The 19,852-nt window shown below is 30.5% G+C and overlaps 2 protein-coding genes across 2 annotated transcripts; both read left to right on the forward strand.

Annotated features, from left to right (window-relative positions):
* Positions 1 to 1,764: 1,764 nt before the first annotated feature.
* Positions 1,765 to 2,946, forward strand: VNE69_02025 (uncharacterized protein; the record flags this gene model as incomplete). Its single annotated transcript, XM_065472571.1, has 1 exon — positions 1,765 to 2,946. One exon carries the CDS (start codon positions 1,765 to 1,767, stop codon positions 2,944 to 2,946), a length of 1,182 nt encoding a protein of 393 aa, XP_065328643.1.
* A 15,820-nt stretch (positions 2,947 to 18,766) lies between these two features.
* VNE69_02026 (uncharacterized protein) lies at positions 18,767 to 19,678 on the forward strand (the record flags this gene model as incomplete). Its single annotated transcript, XM_065472572.1, has 1 exon — positions 18,767 to 19,678. The coding sequence occupies one exon, from the start codon at positions 18,767 to 18,769 to the stop codon at positions 19,676 to 19,678; it is 912 nt and encodes a 303-aa protein (XP_065328644.1).
* Positions 19,679 to 19,852: the final 174 nt, after the last annotated feature.

Consider the following 19,852-nt stretch of genomic DNA (forward strand, 5'->3'; position numbering starts at 1 on the left):
CTATGTTTTAAAGTTCTTGTAGAGAAAGAGATGCATATTTTGGATGTTTTGTTGTAAAATGCCTGCTTAAATTGTATTCTTTGAAAACAGCAATTGTTTCCTGACAAACTAAACAAATTGCTTTCTTATTAATGTTTGTAAAAAGATATTTTACCGTCCAATCTTCATTGAAGTTTCTGCATTCCAAATCAACTTTTCTTTTTTTTAGTTTCTCTCATTTTAAAAGGGCTATAAAAAAATAAGTTAAATAAAAACAATAAAAAAACACCAAAGTTTTAAAAATTTACTTACAAAAAGTCCACTTTTTCAATTTTATATATGCAAACCAATGGTAGATTCGAACTAAAAAAGAGTATGCGATCAGAATAAAATAATAATTAACAATACCTGGGCTGCGATCTGTCGTCCCCCAAACATTGAGAGGCTGAGAGGAGTGCAGCATATGTCATCCACACATGCATTTTAAACCTAGCGCGATCTAATTTGTGTTCGATGAAAACCCCGCCACGAGAGCGATTGTCGCGAGCGACCCGCATCGTTCACACTAGTGTAATCAGCCTAACGCTTATTTTATTTCGCCTATTATATATACAGTTCGCATATTAATAATGTTTATGTCAATAAAATCTAATAAAGTGCTTTAAAAAATTGCGTTAGAATTTTTAAGCGGGCCGGATAAAATTAGCAAAAGGGCCGGATCCGGCCCGCGGGCCGGCTTTTGCCCACCTCTGATGTACATCGTTCAGAGTTATTATTGTTGTACGCAAAACTGATTTTAGAAAACATGGGTTTATTTATTTACTATATTTATAGTCCAAATGTCGAATATCTTGAGCGAATTACATTTGATAAATAATTGGAAGACATTTGGCATGTTATACTTTCAACAATTACCATTATAACAAGACAAATTTGTCATTCCATGGTCGTTTTTAGTAGATTTCATTTAGTAGCCAGCATATTGCCTCATGTGGGTCTTGGAAGATTTTTGACCAACTGCCAAGAGGCGTCAACAAGCCATAAGGGTAGAATAATTTTGAAAAAATCACCTAAAACACAAAAAGTTTATAGAACAAGAAATGTAATCCAAATGAAATTCAAACTATTTGTGAAATTTCGACTCTTAGGGATATTGTTCATAAAACTTTCGCCACTTTACGGTCTGTGCTGGATTCTAACGTAAAAAAAAATAGGGGAAGTCCAGGCTCAGATCGTTCCGCCGATCACACCCATTTAATAGTTCTTAAGGGTTGATAATGCTTAAATGATATTCATTATCCCCATGCATATCCAAGCATTACTGGTATTCTGCCTTTTGACACATACATATAAATCTTACTATCTATTTCTAGCATCAGAATTTCTCAGAAATTTTAAATCTTATTATTAAAAATATGCAATTATTATTGTAAATTTATAATCTCACAATAGGAAAAATTGTGGTAACGGGATATTATTTTTTAATGTTATAAAATATGCAAAAGAAAATTATTTATTATTTATGTGCACTAGCTTTTGCTATAATTTACTCTTTAGCTCTTATGAAGATTCTTCAACGTTCCTTTTATGATTTGATCTATATAATTTAAAATATTTAGTAAGTAATTATTCTTATTTGTTTTAATTAAATTCTTCGTATATTTCTGTAGTTCCATTATTTTTCATAATAATGGTTTCTTATCATTTTAGTATGTACTTTGCAAAAAGTATAATTGTGATTAAATTATGAAAAATTCAATGAAATTTTATTTCTTACCCTTTTTTATGATTCAATATTTTTCAATGGTTTTTAGTTCATATCTAGATAATAATTTTACATATTTTCCATTTCAATGTCAACAAGACAATAATAGTTATAGTGGCGCTTATAATTTACATATGAATAATAACAAAGACTCAACTTTGCTAAATCCCATTGATAACTTTGAAAGTTCTTCTAGTTTACAACAAAAAACTTACGAACACATGAAATTCAATATACAAAAAAAAAATTTCGATAACCCTTTACTTAAATTACAACATAATAATGATGATAATTCACATATTTTACAAATTGATGATACTCAAATCTACAATAATATTATGCCGCCATACATACAACAAAAAATCGAAAGTAATAGAATTGCTAATTTACAAATAACTTTAGATGCTTACACGCATACGAATATACATCAATTAGAAAATATAAGTTCTAATAAAGGATTAAAAGCTACTGAACAAAAATTAAAGGTTCATCTAGGAAGTCTATCATCACAATATAATCCATGTATTTCGACACAAAAATTTCAAGCAACGGGGTTGACAATGCAATTTATTACTTATTTAAGAAGGCGCCGTTCTTATGATGCCGACTACGCCGATAGAAGAAAAATGTTTATTTGTTCCTTAAATTATTGGCAACATGAGAAATTGATCGTATCAAGGACATCAGAAAAATATAAATTTTCCAAACCCAATTTATACAAAAAATATAGAGAAAATTGTCATATAACATTTTGTTGGTTACAAATATATAGAAAAATATTAAGTGAAAATTTACCAAAAATAAAAAATTTGTTAAAAGAATCATCTATAGAGAAATTAATTAAAAAATCAATGATAGAAAACATAGAGTTTATATATCAAGCTATGATTTATTATGAAAAACTTTATCCCAAAAATTTAAGTTACGCTTATCATTCGGATGTTCTAAAAATGAGATTTAAGTTGATAAGCCGTAGATTACAATATCTTTATGATTACTTTAATATTAGTGAGAAATTTTTAGAGTTATACGAAATGATAGTAGAACATTACGCCGAAAACTTTGAAAGTAATACGACTATGAAAATAATTTTAAACAGTATGACAAAAAATTTAACAATAATATTATGTAATCATGAGCAACACATAAAAAATTTAAGAGATAAATTGAAATTACTGAACCTTCTTAACGAAGATTATTAAGAAATATTTATAAGACAATTAAAAAACCATGCTTAATCTTTTTATTATTATTTTTCTAATTTGTCGGACAATCTTGGATTGAAAAACATAAGAAAAATAATTACGATTATTATTTTCTAAAATCTAAATTTTATGTAACATCATGTTCATGTGCTCAACTAGTATAATATATTTTTAAAGAGACATTTTACGAGTTTTAAAAAACTATTTTTATTGTTGATAAGATAGGCATTATTTTTGTAGAAAAAAAAGGATCATGTATCGTAAATTGAACGATTTTGCAGTTTAATAGAGGTATATAGTATACCTGTCAAATTTGGCACCCTAATCCGGATAAATAGGTTAATTTTATATTGAAAATGCATAGAGCTTTGACTATTATTTAATTTATCTAAAGTCGTAATTGCGATTTTAAGATATAAAGTAAAGCTGTTGCCGATAAAAATATTAATGATAGAAGATATCAGTAATAAAATAATATCTAGCTAAAAAATTAGTTAACCGTGCACCATTTTAACATAAAAACAATAATAAAACTTGAGAAATTGGTGGTTGAAAAAAAATGAGAAGAATTTAATACCAGTTTAATATTTAAAAGCTTCGATACACACTGACTAAACATTATGTATTTTGTATAAATTTCGCTAACTGTATGTCTCGTACGTCACTATTTAAATGGCGTTGTAATTGTTACGATTATCATAAAATTTACTAATACCGTACAACCGAATCGAAGCTTCGTTTTACTGAGTATACGTAATGTGACACTTTAAAATATAAATGCATGGCTCAGCAGCTTGTCCTCGAAGTTGAAATAAAAATAGAAGCCAATATAATATTACTGAAGAGGCATAACAATATGCTTCGCATATATTTGATATTCAAATATATCTAATGAATTTTTTTCATTATTAGCAATATAATTCGTAGTTTTTTTCGGAGAACGTTCTTATGTGAAGTTTTTTAATATACCTTTACAGCTGTTGCGATCTGCTTATACATAATATTTGAAACTTATTAAATACTGTTAAAAATCTATTTCTTTCTAAATAATTTTTCACTTACTTCCTTTTAAACTCATTTTTGTCGTTATTTATCATAACATTTTGACTGTCTTGTCACATTAATTTAATGAGGAAATTATCTCTTCAGCCCACGTCATCCACTTTACATGCGTAAAATTTTTTTTCAAAAAATTGTATGAAACCAATAGGACAATGAGGCGGTTAAAATCACCTCTCAAGTACAGTAATTCGTAGTTTTGACATTTTATATGTGTAAAAAACTAAAGAAACTTCCAAACGATAGACTATTGTTTGTTATATAAAACTTTCTTCTGCGTTTCAGAAATAAATCTTGGAATTTAGATTTTTTTGCATATTTAAAAGTGGGTGATTCTAGCCTAATGAGAAACTCTTAAAAAATATTCTGGAGTTAACGTGTTAATATAGATGTTTTTTTATCATTAAAAATATTAAAAATTGAATATAAAATTTTATACTAACTTAGTGAAACGAGAATGGAGATTTTGTGTAAACAAATGTAATAAAAAAAATATTATAAATTTCTGATTTTTTGTTAACACAGAGTAAACTAAAGGAAATGTTATTATAGTAGTTAGATTATGTAATGTGCGATATTAATTTTTTTTATAACTCGCAAGGTCTGACATATTGTATCGCGACCTAAGTATCCCAAAGTAAGTTTTAAAAATTCCTTTTTGATTTTAATTTTGTTTTTAGTGTATAATATTTATTTGGAGCATGCCAGATTTTTTTTTCTTGCAGTAAGAGGTAGGGAGAAACCTTACATAGGGACCAGAGGGATTTGAGTGTGATCCTCATCTAACTGGTACTGTGAGATTCTTACTCACTAAAACTCCCTCCATACAACTTGCCGGTGCAGCAAGCTCTGCCGTATCCATTGGACTTTGGATCCAGGAGAACACTTTCCATTTATACCTCAAATCGCGTCCAGAGTGACCTCACAGCAGATATAGAAACGGGCATGGTTATCTATAACCCGATGAGAGACATCATCGTACTGACTCAAAGGTCCCCACAATCATCTGTATTGCATACACGGCTCCTTACACGACCACATCACCAGCCCGGCTTTTTTTATTAGGCTGCGCTGACCACCAGTCTCCCACTAGTTTCGGCCACCGTGTTACAGAATTTTGTAGGATAGGGTCCAAGAGACCTTTTATTGTCCTACTTCGTCTAGTCTCTTAGTTAGCTCTAGGATACGACTCTAGAGTGCACCAGCCATGGGCTCCAACTTAGGCCGTACCCATTAGATACTTGTATGTATCTTTAAGTCACCACAAGAGTGACACTGTTTTCGGCCTTGAGGTGCGTTCCTACACTAGATGCCAATCCCCTTGTGGCTGGACACACACAAGTTTCAATGAATCAACTTAATGATTATCGTGGACATTTTCATCTTCTGAGTTGTTCCAACTGCATCATAGAAAGTAGAAACAATTTTGGTGCCTCTGGGAATCGAACCCAGCCATTGCTCAATGGAAGCATTGCATTCTACCACTGTGCTAAGGGCACCTTGGAGCATGCCAGATAAATTATTAAAAATTTGAAAATTGTGAACTTTAAACTTTAATGGAGTCTAACCCCATTTTAACTCAAAATAGAGACGAATTTATTATTTTTTAGCGTATTAAATCTTAAGAATTAATTATTTTTTATTACAAAATAAACTCACAATACCTTCTGACAGTTTCCCCAGTTCCTTCTAAACTTACATCTTGCGCTTTCGAATACTTTTCCTGATCAGCATCAAGATCACGTCTGATTGTATAGTTAGACTATCTAAAGTTATTTGAAGTACTTCTTTCTAAATATATGATCTAGTTTTTGGTGTATATCGGAGCTCTGATATTCGCGCGGTATAAATTAATTGGCGCTACTTAAAAATTCGCACCCCCCTAAAAAAAATTACATTGACCAATTAAATTTATATAAAAAAAAATATTTTTAACCCTTAAAATTATATTTAAAACAATATTTTTATGAAAATATGAATTTACAAAAGTTAAAATATTTAAAAAAACAGTTATAACATATTATTTAGTTCAAAAATTTAATTACTTTAACATATAAAAAATATCAATTATTTTTACGAAGGCTAATTTGATTGTAAATGGTTTGAATATTCTATATTTTCGGCGCTACTTAAAAATTCGCACCCCCCTAAAAAAAATTACATTGACCAATTAAATTTATATAAAAAAAAATATTTTTAACCCTTAAAATTATATTTAAAACAATATTTTTATGAAAATATGAATTTACAAAAGTTAAAATATTTAAAAAAACAGTTATAACATATTATTTAGTTCAAAAATTTAATTACTTTAACATAGAAAAAATATCAATTATTTTTACGAAGGCTAATTTGATTGTAAATGGTTTGAATATTCTATATTTTCGGCGCTACTTAAAAATTCGCACCCCCCTAAAAAAAATTACATTGACCAATTAAATTTATATAAAAAAAAATATTTTTAACCCTTAAAATTATATTTAAAACAATATTTTTATGAAAATATGAATTTACAAAAGTTAAAATATTTAAAAAAACAGTTATAACATATTATTTAGTTCAAAAATTTAATTACTTTAACATAGAAAAAATATCAATTATTTTTACGAAGGCTAATTTGATTGTAAATGGTTTGAATATTCTATATTTTCGGCGCTACTTAAAAATTCGCACCCCCCTAAAAAAAATTACATTGACCAATTAAATTTATATAAAAAAAAATATTTTTAACCCTTAAAATTATATTTAAAACAATATTTTTATGAAAATATGAATTTACAAAAGTTAAAATATTTAAAAAAACAGTTATAACATATTATTTAGTTCAAAAATTTAATTACTTTAACATAGAAAAAATATCAATTATTTTTACGAAGGCTAATTTGATTGTAAATGGTTTGAATATTCTATATTTTCTTTTTTCCTTTTAAACTCATCTAACCAACATTTAATTCTTATTTTATTTATTCCTCCACGCTTTCTATAATCATGCTTAAGATGCGACCACATATTTTCTACATAATTTGTATTTTGTCCTACTTCATTACAAAATCCCATAGAGTGATTTACCACACTATGGTGAGAACCAAATTCACTTATAGCACGTGGATAGGATGGATAACCATCAGTTACTATATCCGTGCCTACTTTTACATATTTTTTTAATACTAGTAAAATCGTTTCCCATTTTCTATTGGGTATTAGTTCCACAAAAAACTCTCTACAATTTCCTTCCAACACACCTCCTATTATCCACTGAATTCCAGGTTCAGAATCCAATCGACTAGACGGATTCGATACTATAATTCCATTACAAATAGCTGTTTCGTCTATTTGTATCCTCTGACCAACTTCACCTATCGTTGTAACAACAGTAGAACACTTAGAAATTGTTTCCATTATTATTTCTTTTACAGAAATATATGTTGGTTCAGAAGTTTCACACATGTTGATGGCCTGAAAATTAGTATATGACAAACACCAACAATAAATGCAACGAAGAATTTTTTTAAATTCAATATCTAAAGATTCAAATTTAGACCTTTATTTAATGAACATCTTCGTTTACAAATTTTTTTGCTACATTTGTACCCCTTTCCTTGAGAAAACAAAGATATGTTTTAAATAAACATAATTCCTTTCCACTGATCATTAGTACAGGGAATACAAGGATATAACAAGTTGTTCTTCAATCCGTAGTCGATTGCCCTGTCATTATCAGTGAAAATAGGATTGTATGGATTGAATTGAAGCATTTCGTCCATCATCCTGTTCATTATAAGGGATAGATAAAATAAAAAATTTCACGTTCAAAATACCATTACTTAAAAATTCGCACCCCCCGGAAAAAAAATCCTTTAAAATTTGATTTTATCTCATTTTATACCAAATAATTTTTTTTCAGTGAACGTATTTTTTAGGGGGGTGCGAATTTTTAAGTAGCGCCAATTAATTACTATATCACTCCAAGTCATTGTGGAGGGATAATTTTGGGCTTAAGTTTGTAAAATATATAATAAATATTTACCACAGATAAAAAATAAGTAAAAAAAATATTTAAACAAGAACTGGATAATCAATAATAGAACAGATAGATTATATTCGAGATATAGGAGCTATTTTAAAAATTCCTTTCTAAAAGGTACAAGTTTTGTGTACCATCTAGATATATTAAAAACAAGATACGAGTTGATATGTTTTAGATTACCATATTTATATGAATATTTTTGACGTAGTCCAGAGGAGCTACCTCTGGATAAATATAGTTCGATGTAATTAATGATTTTATTGTTATTGAATAAGCCTCGTTGGGCATCTGTTACGGGATACTGATCCCTGGCTTGGTAGCCCTTCCTTGGTCTATGTTCCCAAGGGTAATGATCGTTAGTTTGTTTCATGATCCGGTGGGGGTCAGGGCAAAAAAGAAATAAATATTCGATTTTTGGAATAGACCGGTCGAATGGTCTATTTTCCAAAAAGGGAAAATTGATAAAATAAAAATAAATATTTTGTGGTATTTATAATACCACATTCTACCCCCTCTAAAACTTTATGTTCTTAACATGTATCCATTCGTGGATTCCATTGACCTTTATCCACTTTCCTTTAGACCCTACTTGCGTGATTCTTCGCTTCCTCCGATATTTCCGCTCTAGCTTTTTGGCTGTTAAATTTCTTACATATACCATGTCTCCTATTCTGTGTTTAACTGCAATTGGTATATGTTTTATCTCCCGCATTCGTATTGGTCTTTTCAATGGATCGTAATATTCCTTTCCCGTCAAAGCAGCATTGGGTGAACATCCAATAGTCCTGTTGTAGTTATTGTTGATTACCCATTCGCACTTCTCAACTGCTGTATGTATGTTTTCACCTTTCATAATAGATAGTATAAACGATGTGGTACGGTTTATTGACTCTGAGATACCATTTGAACTTGGTGTATAAGTTGGAATGCGTAAATGTCTTATGTCTGATTCCTTTAGATATTGTTCCAACTCTTTGCTTATATATTGTTTTCCATTATCAGTTATTAGTACGGACGGTTTAGATTCCGTGACTTCCATCCAATTGTTTACTGCTTGAATAATTTCTTCCCCTCTTATTTTATACGATAAGTAGACCTTTGTGTATCTAGTTTTTATATCAGTAATTGTGATTAAAAATGCCTTTTCGTGTTTGCCTTTATGTTTAAAGTTATCTAGGCTAAATGGACCATATATGTCCGAACTAATTCTTTCTAACTTGTTTTCTGACCACATAGGGGCTCCTACCTCTCTTTTAGTAAATGTTAATTTGTATCCTTTGCATTTTTTGCAATCTTGTACTACTTGTTTGATTTTCTTCAATAAGTAAGGGACGTAAAAAAATTTCCTTAAGTTGTTATACATTGTCGTGATCCCTCTATGTCCTTGATTATGGTGGATTTTCTGTAACCAGTACTTTACCTTGGTTGATCTGATGTATATCTTACCTTGTTTGTTTGTTTTTATCCTTTGGCCTTTGTCTCTTATTACTGCGTCTTTGACAATTTTTATGTATTCATCCTCATTAGGTTGAACCATTGTGAAACATCTTGATAAGTTATCTGCAATGATGTTTTCTTTACCTTCAATGTGTATTAATTTATGGTTAAATTCATTTATAATAAGTTTCCATCGACTCATTCTTGAAGTCTCGAGCTTTGGGCGGTGTAAGCAGTTTTTGCTATCTGTTCTTACTTCTACAAAATTTCCTTGTAAGATGCTTTTGAAATGGATTAGTGATAGAAGGATTCCAAGATATTCCTTTTCTACAATGCTGTAATTTAATTCGACTTTTCCAAATTTTTTGCTGAAATATCCAATTGGTCCATCTTCTTGGTATAAGACACTACCTATTCCTGTGTCCGAAGCGTCGCATTCTAAGACGAATGATTTAGTGTAATCTGGGCAAATTAACTTTGCACGTTTCTCAATAAATTCACTTATTTCTTTGATGATATTTTGAATATGTTGAGTTGATTCTATCTTTGCTCCTTGTTTTAGCATATCCGTGATAGGTAGTAATTTTGTTGATAATTTTGGCAAAAATTTTCTATACCATCCAATCGTACCTAAGAGTTTTTGTACATCTCTTTTTGTTTTAATTCTTCTTTCTAAGATTTCTTTAGGAATAATTTTATTAGCTGGAAATACTCCTTCAGCATTAATAACATTTCCTAGTACCGTTATTTCATTTTTCATAAAGTTGCTTTTTTCAAAATTTATTTTTACATTTTTTTCTTTAAGTTTATTTAGAACTTTAATAATTAGATCGTTATGTTCTTCCTTTGTCTTTGAGAATAAGACAATGTCATCTATATACACGAAGCAATTGTCCACTTCGTGTAATATTTCAGTAATGTATCTTTGAAAAATTTTCGGCCCAGGTTTAATACCAAAGGGTACACGTTTGTACCTGTATTGGGCTCCCATTATCATAAAGGAGGTCAAATCTCTACTTTCCTTGCAATCTTAATTTGGTTAAATCCGTTCTTTAGATCTATTTGAGAAAAGTATTTGTTCTTTCCCATTCTGAGTATACAATCGTCTATTCTAGGGATTGAGAAAATGTCATCAGCGATGTGATCGTTTATATCTTTAAAATTTATCACTAATCTCAACTCTCCGGTTTTCTTTTCTACAAAATATCCAGGACTTGCAAACGATGCTCTCGATTTTTCGATAATGTTTTCATCCAGTAATCTTCTTACTTCCTTCCTCGCAGCTTCGTGATATTTAAACGCAATGTTGTAGAATTTGTGACGCGTCATATTCAGTTTCTTTATTATGGTGAACTTGGCTTCATCCATTTTCATATAAGAGAAATTATCATTAAGCTTTTGATATTTTTTAAGGTGGGATATATGAAGTTCATTAGGAGTAGACGCGTAAAGTAAATTATTTAATCTTTCGTTTAACACTTCGTCTGTGTTTGGAATTGCGTCCATAAAAGGAATTTCCTCTTCATGTATCCTCAATGACTGACTTGTAAAGTTAATTGTTGCTTTGTTCTCGCTTAACCAATCTGATCCTAGTAGTAAATCTACGGGACAATCTTGTATAACATAAAAGTCGGCATTGGCAGTTATGCTTGGGGTGAAAGTTATCTTTATTGTAACTTTGGAGGTAATTGTTTTTTTGTCTCCATTTCCAAATATCGTGGTGAAAGGTTGGCAAGACTGAGTTTTATGGTCATGTTGATTAATTACTCGTTCACTTATAAAGTTGAAATGTGAACCTGTATCGATCAAGAATAAATGATGTATTGTCTGAATTTTTCCAATTATTTTTACTTCTCTTTTTCCGCTCCTGTTTCCTAGTTGAATCACCATGTTATTTCCTTTATTTCGTCCTTCATCTTGTTTCGATATATTTTTAGTAACCTGTAGGTTGTTACGTAGCCTGCAGTTTCTGGTATCATGGGAAAAACTTTTGTGCGTGCTACAGTAGGTCGTTCTTGACTTGGTCTGGTTTCGTTGTTCGTTGTAATTACCTGCACTTTCATTCCGCTTCCCTAACTGAGATAGAATGCCTGATTCGAGATTTTTTAGATATTCTATCACTTCTAAGGTGCTTCTAGTGTTTACTTCATTCTTATACAGCTCCATTTCTGTTTGTTCACCCAGTCCTCTAAAAAATACTTCTGAGAACTTTCTCTCTGACTCCTGCTTACTTAATCTGTTGATAAAGCTATAAGCATCCAACTTTAGGGAAATATCCTTTATATAGTCTTCTAGATATCGATAGTTGCATTGTTTTACATCTTCAAGCTCTTGTGTAATCCTAAATTTCATGTTTCGGGGATATGCCATTTCAAGTAAGGCCATTCTCAATTTTAAATATGACGTGTTTTCTTTCGCAGTTTGGAAGTGATCACCAACACACAAACTTCCATAAATTAAACCCATCTGTTCGTCGTTCCATCCATTGGCCTGTGCTAGCCTCTCAAACCTTTCCAGTTGCTTCATTGTGATCTCGGAATTCTTCTTTATGATATTAATCTTTTCTTTACATATGACTTCGGTTCCTTTAATTTTCATGTCAAATTCTCTATATTCGCCGTTTGCGAATTTATCATCATTATTATTCTTTAGTCCGTCTTTGAATTCAAAATGACGTAGTCCAGAGGAGCTACCTCTGGATAAATATAGTTCGATGTAATTAATGATTTTATTGTTATTGAATAAGCCTCGTTGGGCATCTGTTACGGGATACTGATCCCTGGCTTGGTAGCCCTTCCTTGGTCTATGTTCCCAAGGGTAATGATCGTTAGTTTGTTTCATGATCCGGTGGGGGTCAGGGCAAAAAAGAAATAAATATTCGATTTTTGGAATAGACCGGTCGAATGGTCTATTTTCCAAAAAGGGAAAATTGATAAAATAAAAATAAATATTTTGTGGTATTTATAATACCACAATTTTAATATAAATATATTTTTAGATTTCTACTAAAATGAGGGTAAGGACAGAGCAGAAAGAAGAAACCGAAAAAATTACAAAACAAACCTCTATAGCAAACATAGACAAAGTAGACACAGAAGAGAAAGAACAGGGGCCAGAACACACTAGTGTGCCCACTCAATCCACTTCTGAGACTCTTGCAGCAGTACTTGTGAGTACCGAAGCGAGTGAAGAAGAGTGGCCTCAAAGAGTATTTCTATCAATCATAAATAGATTTGGTAGAATGCCAAGAGGAGGGTGGAATAAAGCTACCGAGTTCTTCTGTGGAAAATTTATGTCTAACATGAGTTCACTAGAATTCAAGGGCAAAGCGGAGAAAGCACTCACTAGTAATAGTGGTAGACAAATGACAGCCCGGGAATTCTTAGTGAACCCTACCAAAAGAAGAAAAGCCGAAGCTGGCTCGAAAGAAGGGATTAGTCTCTTTGAAACCGAGCTCTTCCTGAAAGCACAAAAATTGTTCTTGGAGAAACTCAGTTGTATTCAGAACACATGTGTGGACCAGGTAGAAAGAACAAGGAAGATTTCTTCCTTGAAGGTTGATCTGTTGAAACTTGATGCTACAGTCAAGGCGGTAGATAGTCATGTTAGATACCACCCCCCTCATAACATGACAGAGATGGCAAGGATACTGCAAGCTGCACAGATCTGCTATCAGGAAATGGCCAGTAAGAAGCCTAAACCTTCGTCTTGGAAAGAAAGTATCTTGAAAAAGATTACTGAGATCAAAGACAAGGTAGTGCTTATCAAAAAGGCCAGGGCTTTTGATAAACTCTCAAATGAGGAAAAGCGTGAAGTCAAGAAGGTAATGCGTGAACTCAACATGCTTGCATGCTTACACCGAGATACTTCTGAAGCTATTGCTATACTCAACGAGAGGAAAGCCATATAATCAAGGAAGCTAGAGGTCGCAGACCGACGCAGAGAGTATAGGCGTGAAAATCAAAACTTTGAGCTATATAGAAGCAATTTCTATAGAAAACTCAAGTGTGCCAATGAGGTTACTCATAAAGTAAGTAAAGAAGATATTAGTTCATTCTGGTCTACCATGTGGAATAAGAAAGAGCAATCCGAAGACTGCAATAGTTTCGAGGAGTATCTTCTAGAATACATTCCTGATAGCCAAGATCAGATCACTTTCCCAACCTTGCAAGAATTTGTAGATATTATTAAATATTTACCAAATTGGAAGGCTGCAGGCTGTGATGGAATCTTCAATTTCTTTATTAAGAAGTGTGAAGCTCTACATCCATTCCTTTACAAGATTGTTAAGGAAGTATGCTTGGATGGGAAAGAACCCGAAGCTTGGTTCTACAAGGGGATTACTTATTTAATACCCAAAGGTACCCCCACTAGTGGTAATGATTTCAGGCCTATTACCTGTATGTCGAACCTCTACAAGCTTACAACGAAATGCACTACGAAAGTAATGCAGCCAATTGTAGAAAGTAGAGGGCTACTAGCAGAGAACCAACTAGGGACAGTTAGACAAGTCCAAGGAGCAAAAGAGCAAGCTATGGTTAATATAGCAGTCAATAAGGAGCATGGAAACAAGCTGAAGACTATGTGGATAGATGTAAAGAAAGCCTACGACTCCGTAGACCATTCTTATCTATTAACATGTATTAGCAAGTTGAATCTCCCTCAATGAATAAGTAAATTCTTAGAAGCCACGGTTAAAAGGTGGCACATTGAGATAAAATCAGGATCGGAAACGATACTGAATAAGAAGATTGAAAGAAGCATATTACAAGGTGATTCCTTGTCGCCGCTTTTGTTTGTACTATGTATGGACCCGTTGAGCAGGAAACTGAATTCAACTTACCCAAAAGTAGGAATACAGACTCACGAAAGTGTTTATGTAACAAACCATCTTCTTTTTATTGATGATCTTAAGCTCCTCGCAGAGAACGATGACGTTTTAAAACTGATGAAAGAGGAAACTAAAAAGGTTTTCTCTGCTGTAGGTTTAGAAATGAACAGGAGTAAGTCTGCAACTAACTGTAGTGATTGTAGTGAAGATGCATTAGTACTAGAAGGGCATCAAGGATACAAATACCTTGGAATAACAGAAGATGCCTCTAGTGCTATCAAAAGAGAGACTTTTGAAAAAGTGAGAAGTGAGATCCCACAGAGGGTTGAAAAACTGTGCAAGACTCAATTAAATGTTAAGAATATGATTCGAGCTATAAACGAGCATGCAATATCAGTAATAAACTACCATGTAGGATTATTAAAATTAGAACCAATAGATTTCAAAAGTCTCGATTTTGATATCCGACAGGTACTTATCAAGTACCAGGTCCATCTACAGCCAGCCTGCAAGGAAAGACTATACCTTTCTAGATCCTAAATGGGTAGAGGCCTCATAAGTATCGAAGATAGAAGCGAATGTATGCTTCTGAATATTTATAAAGCGTTAGATGGGTCTAGAAATAGCTCACTAAGACGGGCAGCGATACTTAAAGTAGAGGCGGAGAGCAAATCCCACTTGTTTACAATAAACGAGTATCTAAGGATTAGGTATAGCTTTGTAGGAGAGATAACCCAGAAGATGCTAATAGAATCCCAAAAAGAGGCGCTTTACAACAAAATTAACATAAGGACAAACCATGGAAAGTTGTTTAAAGCTAGGGACAATGATTTAGTAAGCATTAGGGACTCTTCTACCTGGCTGGTTAAAGGAAACAATCAGGCTAGATCCGAAGCAATTTACTGCTTCCTACAGGATAGAAATATCTTCTGTGGACAAGAGGGACAATGTCCCCATTGTGGATCTCATAGGAAGACCGTGGATCATTTAGCTACCAAGTGTGATCGAATGTTGGGTTTTGATTATATGAAAAGACACAACGAGGTAGTTAGATGCATTCATCTCTTACTATGTATTAAATATGGGTTTAAGAAGACAAAGAAAATACGTGGACACTCAGTACAAGAGATCATGGAAAATGATCGTGCAGAAATAAGAGTAGATACGAGAATATCCACTAATATAAAGGTAACCCATAATAAGCCTGATATTCTTGTGTTTGACAAGAAGAAGAAAGAAATTTTAATAGTTGAAGTTGGTATAACCAACCAGGATCGACACACAATAGTTAAGAATGAAAAACTAAGAAAATATGACCTTCTTGCAAATGAACTGGGACTAATACATAAATTCCAGACAAGAATAATTCCTTATGTAATGCCATGGGATGGAGTGGTGACCAAATATCACAAAAAGTACATCAGGATCCTAAAAAACCAACCCTACCTAGAAGTATATATCCAGTCTATTGTGATGAAGAAGACTCTAGAGTCCATCTCTTTGGAACGACGACGAGGATACGATCAGGAGGATGCAGGAGAAGAAGAAGTGGCTAGAGCTGTAAGCGCACTAGCGAATATGGTGACTGTTAAAGATGGTGTCGGCAAAGGGGAATGAAGCTGCTAAAGTGAAGTTGGAAAACATTAATAATTCCACAGAAACCAAAGTCTGTGAAGAGCTGAATCCCATGAGCGATACCGGGGAAAGCTGTGCTATGAACATCTAATCTTAATGATAAATTAACTCAATAAATCTTTTATAACTAGATTTCTACTAAATGATAATATGTAGTTACATTGAAATAGTTGACGATTCATATAAGATAGAACTAATTTTGAATAATAAGAGAAAATCTTTTGTAAAAGTTGTGTAAATATAAGCGTCATATTGAAAATATAAAAGATAATTCTAATTTACTAGACAAACTCATTGAGTTAAAAATTAAAAATATTTAGTTTTGTATGAAGTCATAAAAATTGGGATATAGAATATGTTTTAAACACATAAGTGGCAAACTTTTCTCAAATTTATCAAATTCAGTAATAAATAAAGCTAGTGAAACATGATTTGATTTGACTAAAATATAAATAAAAATTTAATTTTTTGTGCTGAGATTATAAGTCTATCGAAAATAAAACAAGAAAAAACTCATAATAAATAAATTGTGCTCAATTAATACGCCAATTGCAACTATCAAAATTTAAAAGGTCTTAATAATTATTTTAAGCCTAAGAAAGTTATCAAATAGATATAAGCAGACTCAAACATTTTTTTCTCAATTTGCAAATTATTTTAAAAACATACAACATATTTGCACTATACATAACTATGTTATTTACTAACAGATTAAAACTTCATTTAAATACGACGACTTATGCAGAATTATTATTATGTCGAGCACCGTAAAAAAATACCTTAAACAAATTTAACGAAACCATAGTTAACTTATAAGAAATAATAGCAAAAAAACTAAGTTTGCAAGATTTTCGTTTCTTCAACCAAGTCGCTCTTATTTTGTACTTATATGTATATCATTAACCACCGTTCATATGCAATAGTGCTGAATATAGAAGCTGTACTGAGCCATATACACAGACAAGGACCCTATAAATGACTTTAGAAAGCCTGATGATGGTCAGAGGCCGAGGTATAAAATCTAAAATGTATTAGGCTGGAAATGGAAAAGCAGAATAGAAAGATGTAAGAACAGCTCCGCAAGAAAAGATAAATACCAATCTATACACTAATTAAGTTTCTGTATTAGAATTAGAGCTATATTGAAAGGTAATTGTTTTTTTGTTGTTATTTGTGTATATACATATTTATATATTGTTTTATGGATATTTTTTTTCCATAGTAAAACTGTAGTGTTGAAATAATAACAAGTACATTCACTAGTTCTTTGAGTTTTGTTATATATATTTTATAAGTTTTATTTGTTGTAATGGTTCATTGTTCAATAAATAAAAAATTAAAGTTAGATACAAAGCGCATAAAATTTAAAATATAAGACAACAAAAAATGAGAAATCATAAAATTTTAACTGTTGCTATATTATACGCAACGTGGAATGTAAAAATTATTATCCTTAATTGTTTTTAGATTTACTGTGAACATATGCTGTATTTAATATCATACAAAACGTTAACTCAACCAATTGTTTAATTTTTTTTAAGGATACAGATAAATGGTCGTTTTTATGTTAATCATACATTTAATGTATAGATGTAAACCTCTGAAACAACTATTGGAGTTTTTGCTTAAAAATCATATATATATAAATGAGCAATGAAGTTTTTATGTATATGTTAGACAATTATTTGAAAATATAAAGGAAAAAATGCTTAGTTATGATTGATTTAAGTACATGAAATTTGTTATATCAAATACGAAGAAGGCATATATATATTTATGTTAATCTTGAATTATTAATACAGTTCATAATAAATATAAAATAATTTTTATGGAAAAATACTATATATATAACGATCCCTAACCAAAAACAAACTTTTTGAAAAAATTTCGATTGTGATTTACACATGAAAAGTCTCTTTTGTGGAATTTTACATAATATTAACATATAAAAAATTTATGAAAATATTATAATAGGTCTTTAATAATGTAAGTCAAAAAAAATTTCGCATATTAAAAATTTCAAAACCTTTTTTTAATTTTTTAAACTCTTTTTATAGCACGGATTCTTATTCTTTTGCTTACATGTAAATGAAGAAACTTCATTATCTATAAAATATAATGATACACATAATGTCGCGTTTTGTTTGTGAATAATACACGTTATACATACATGATAGATAATCCTGCACATTTTTTTTGGCAATATCTTAACAACCTAAATTATTAGCATCGCTAATTTTATTTGCTTAACAAAAAATTTAAGGAGTATTATAAATAATCATTGATAAAGAAAATAAAAATAGGAAAAACCATCTAAAAAATAACTATTTATGCTATGTAGTAATAATTATAATCATTTATGTAAATATTTAATAATAACAACAGAAAGTTTTATAAAAATAACAGTTTCGATACACTTCTTTATAACAGATTCTTAGTTATAATTTTAATAAATATATTATGAGAATCTTATTTCAATAAAACTACTTTCTAATAGTATTATATCGTTTTAAAACCAAATCAAAATAAATATTTGTTTTTTCAATTAAATTTAGTGAAAAGTTAAAAGGATTTTTTAATAATTATAAAAATATGTTTATTTACCATAGTTTCGTTATTTGTAGATTTATTAGATTCAATTTTGATCTCACATTTTCTATGATTATTACGTCATCATAGCCAAACACATTAAATTTGTGCAATCTTTATACCACGTAAATTTAATAAAATGAATATTCAACATGAAATTATCATAGTTTTATACTATAAATATATTATTATATTGTAAAAAAAAACACAAGAATAGATATGATTTTTTTGCCCTTATTATGGTACAATACATTTTATTTATAATTGGTTTCGGACTAGGAAATGATAATTCAGATTTTATTCCGTGGAGGGGATGGGAAGATCGCCCAAACCATGCGATTGCTATACGGGAACCAAAAAATAACGACGTTAACAAATTAGTAACAAAATACTCAGGTCGAAGGTCTTTACTATCTAGAAAAAACTCAACAATCCGACCAATTAAAAATAATTTGAAAAAAACCTATCATGTTGAGATAATAGAATTATTAAGATTTGTTAATAAAACAAAGCATGATGTACTTTTGGAGAAAAGCACGTCTGAAAACAATAACTATTATGATCGACGTATTGAATGTTTCGATAGCCTTTTGCAACAGTGGGAGAATGAAAAAATAGAGATAAAGGTTATGTCAAAAAGATATGAATTTCGTGATCATGATATTTACATTAAATATAGACATAATTCGATCGTAAGTAATAGATGGATAGGAAATTATAATGAAATATTGATTAAATACTTGCCGATGATTAAGAACGAAATAGAAGATGCATCAATACAAGGAAGTGTTAAACGATTATTATTAGAAATTTTGGAGTCTATTTCACGCGCAATGATATATTTTGTCAAATTAGAGACTAAATATTTAAATTACAAATATGACTACAAAAGGATAGTAATTTACTATAGTTTGTTGATTTATAGATTACCATATCTATTTGACTATTTCGATTTAGTTGGGAAATTTATTGAAGTATATGAAAAAATAATAGATCAGTATATTAAAAAAAACCTCAAGTCTAACGACATGATGACGAATTTTATCACGTTGTCCAAAAAAATTACCTACTTAACTAAACATCGCAATAATTATTTATTAAGAATAAAAAATAACCTTACATTTCTTAAGAATATAAAAGAAATAAATTAGTATAATTTGTTTAATATTTATAGATTTTTTTTCTTACATAAGCTTAAAGGAACATTTATAATTTATTACAAACAAATTTGTTTATATTATAATTTTGGGATAATTTATGTATACGTATTTTTTTTTAATTTATGTGAATATGTACTAAAATGAGATCCAAAACAATTCTATAAT

Source organism: Vairimorpha necatrix, chromosome 2 (genome assembly GCF_036630325.1).
Source record: "Vairimorpha necatrix chromosome 2, complete sequence".
Taxonomy (NCBI): domain Eukaryota; kingdom Fungi; phylum Microsporidia; family Nosematidae; genus Vairimorpha; species Vairimorpha necatrix.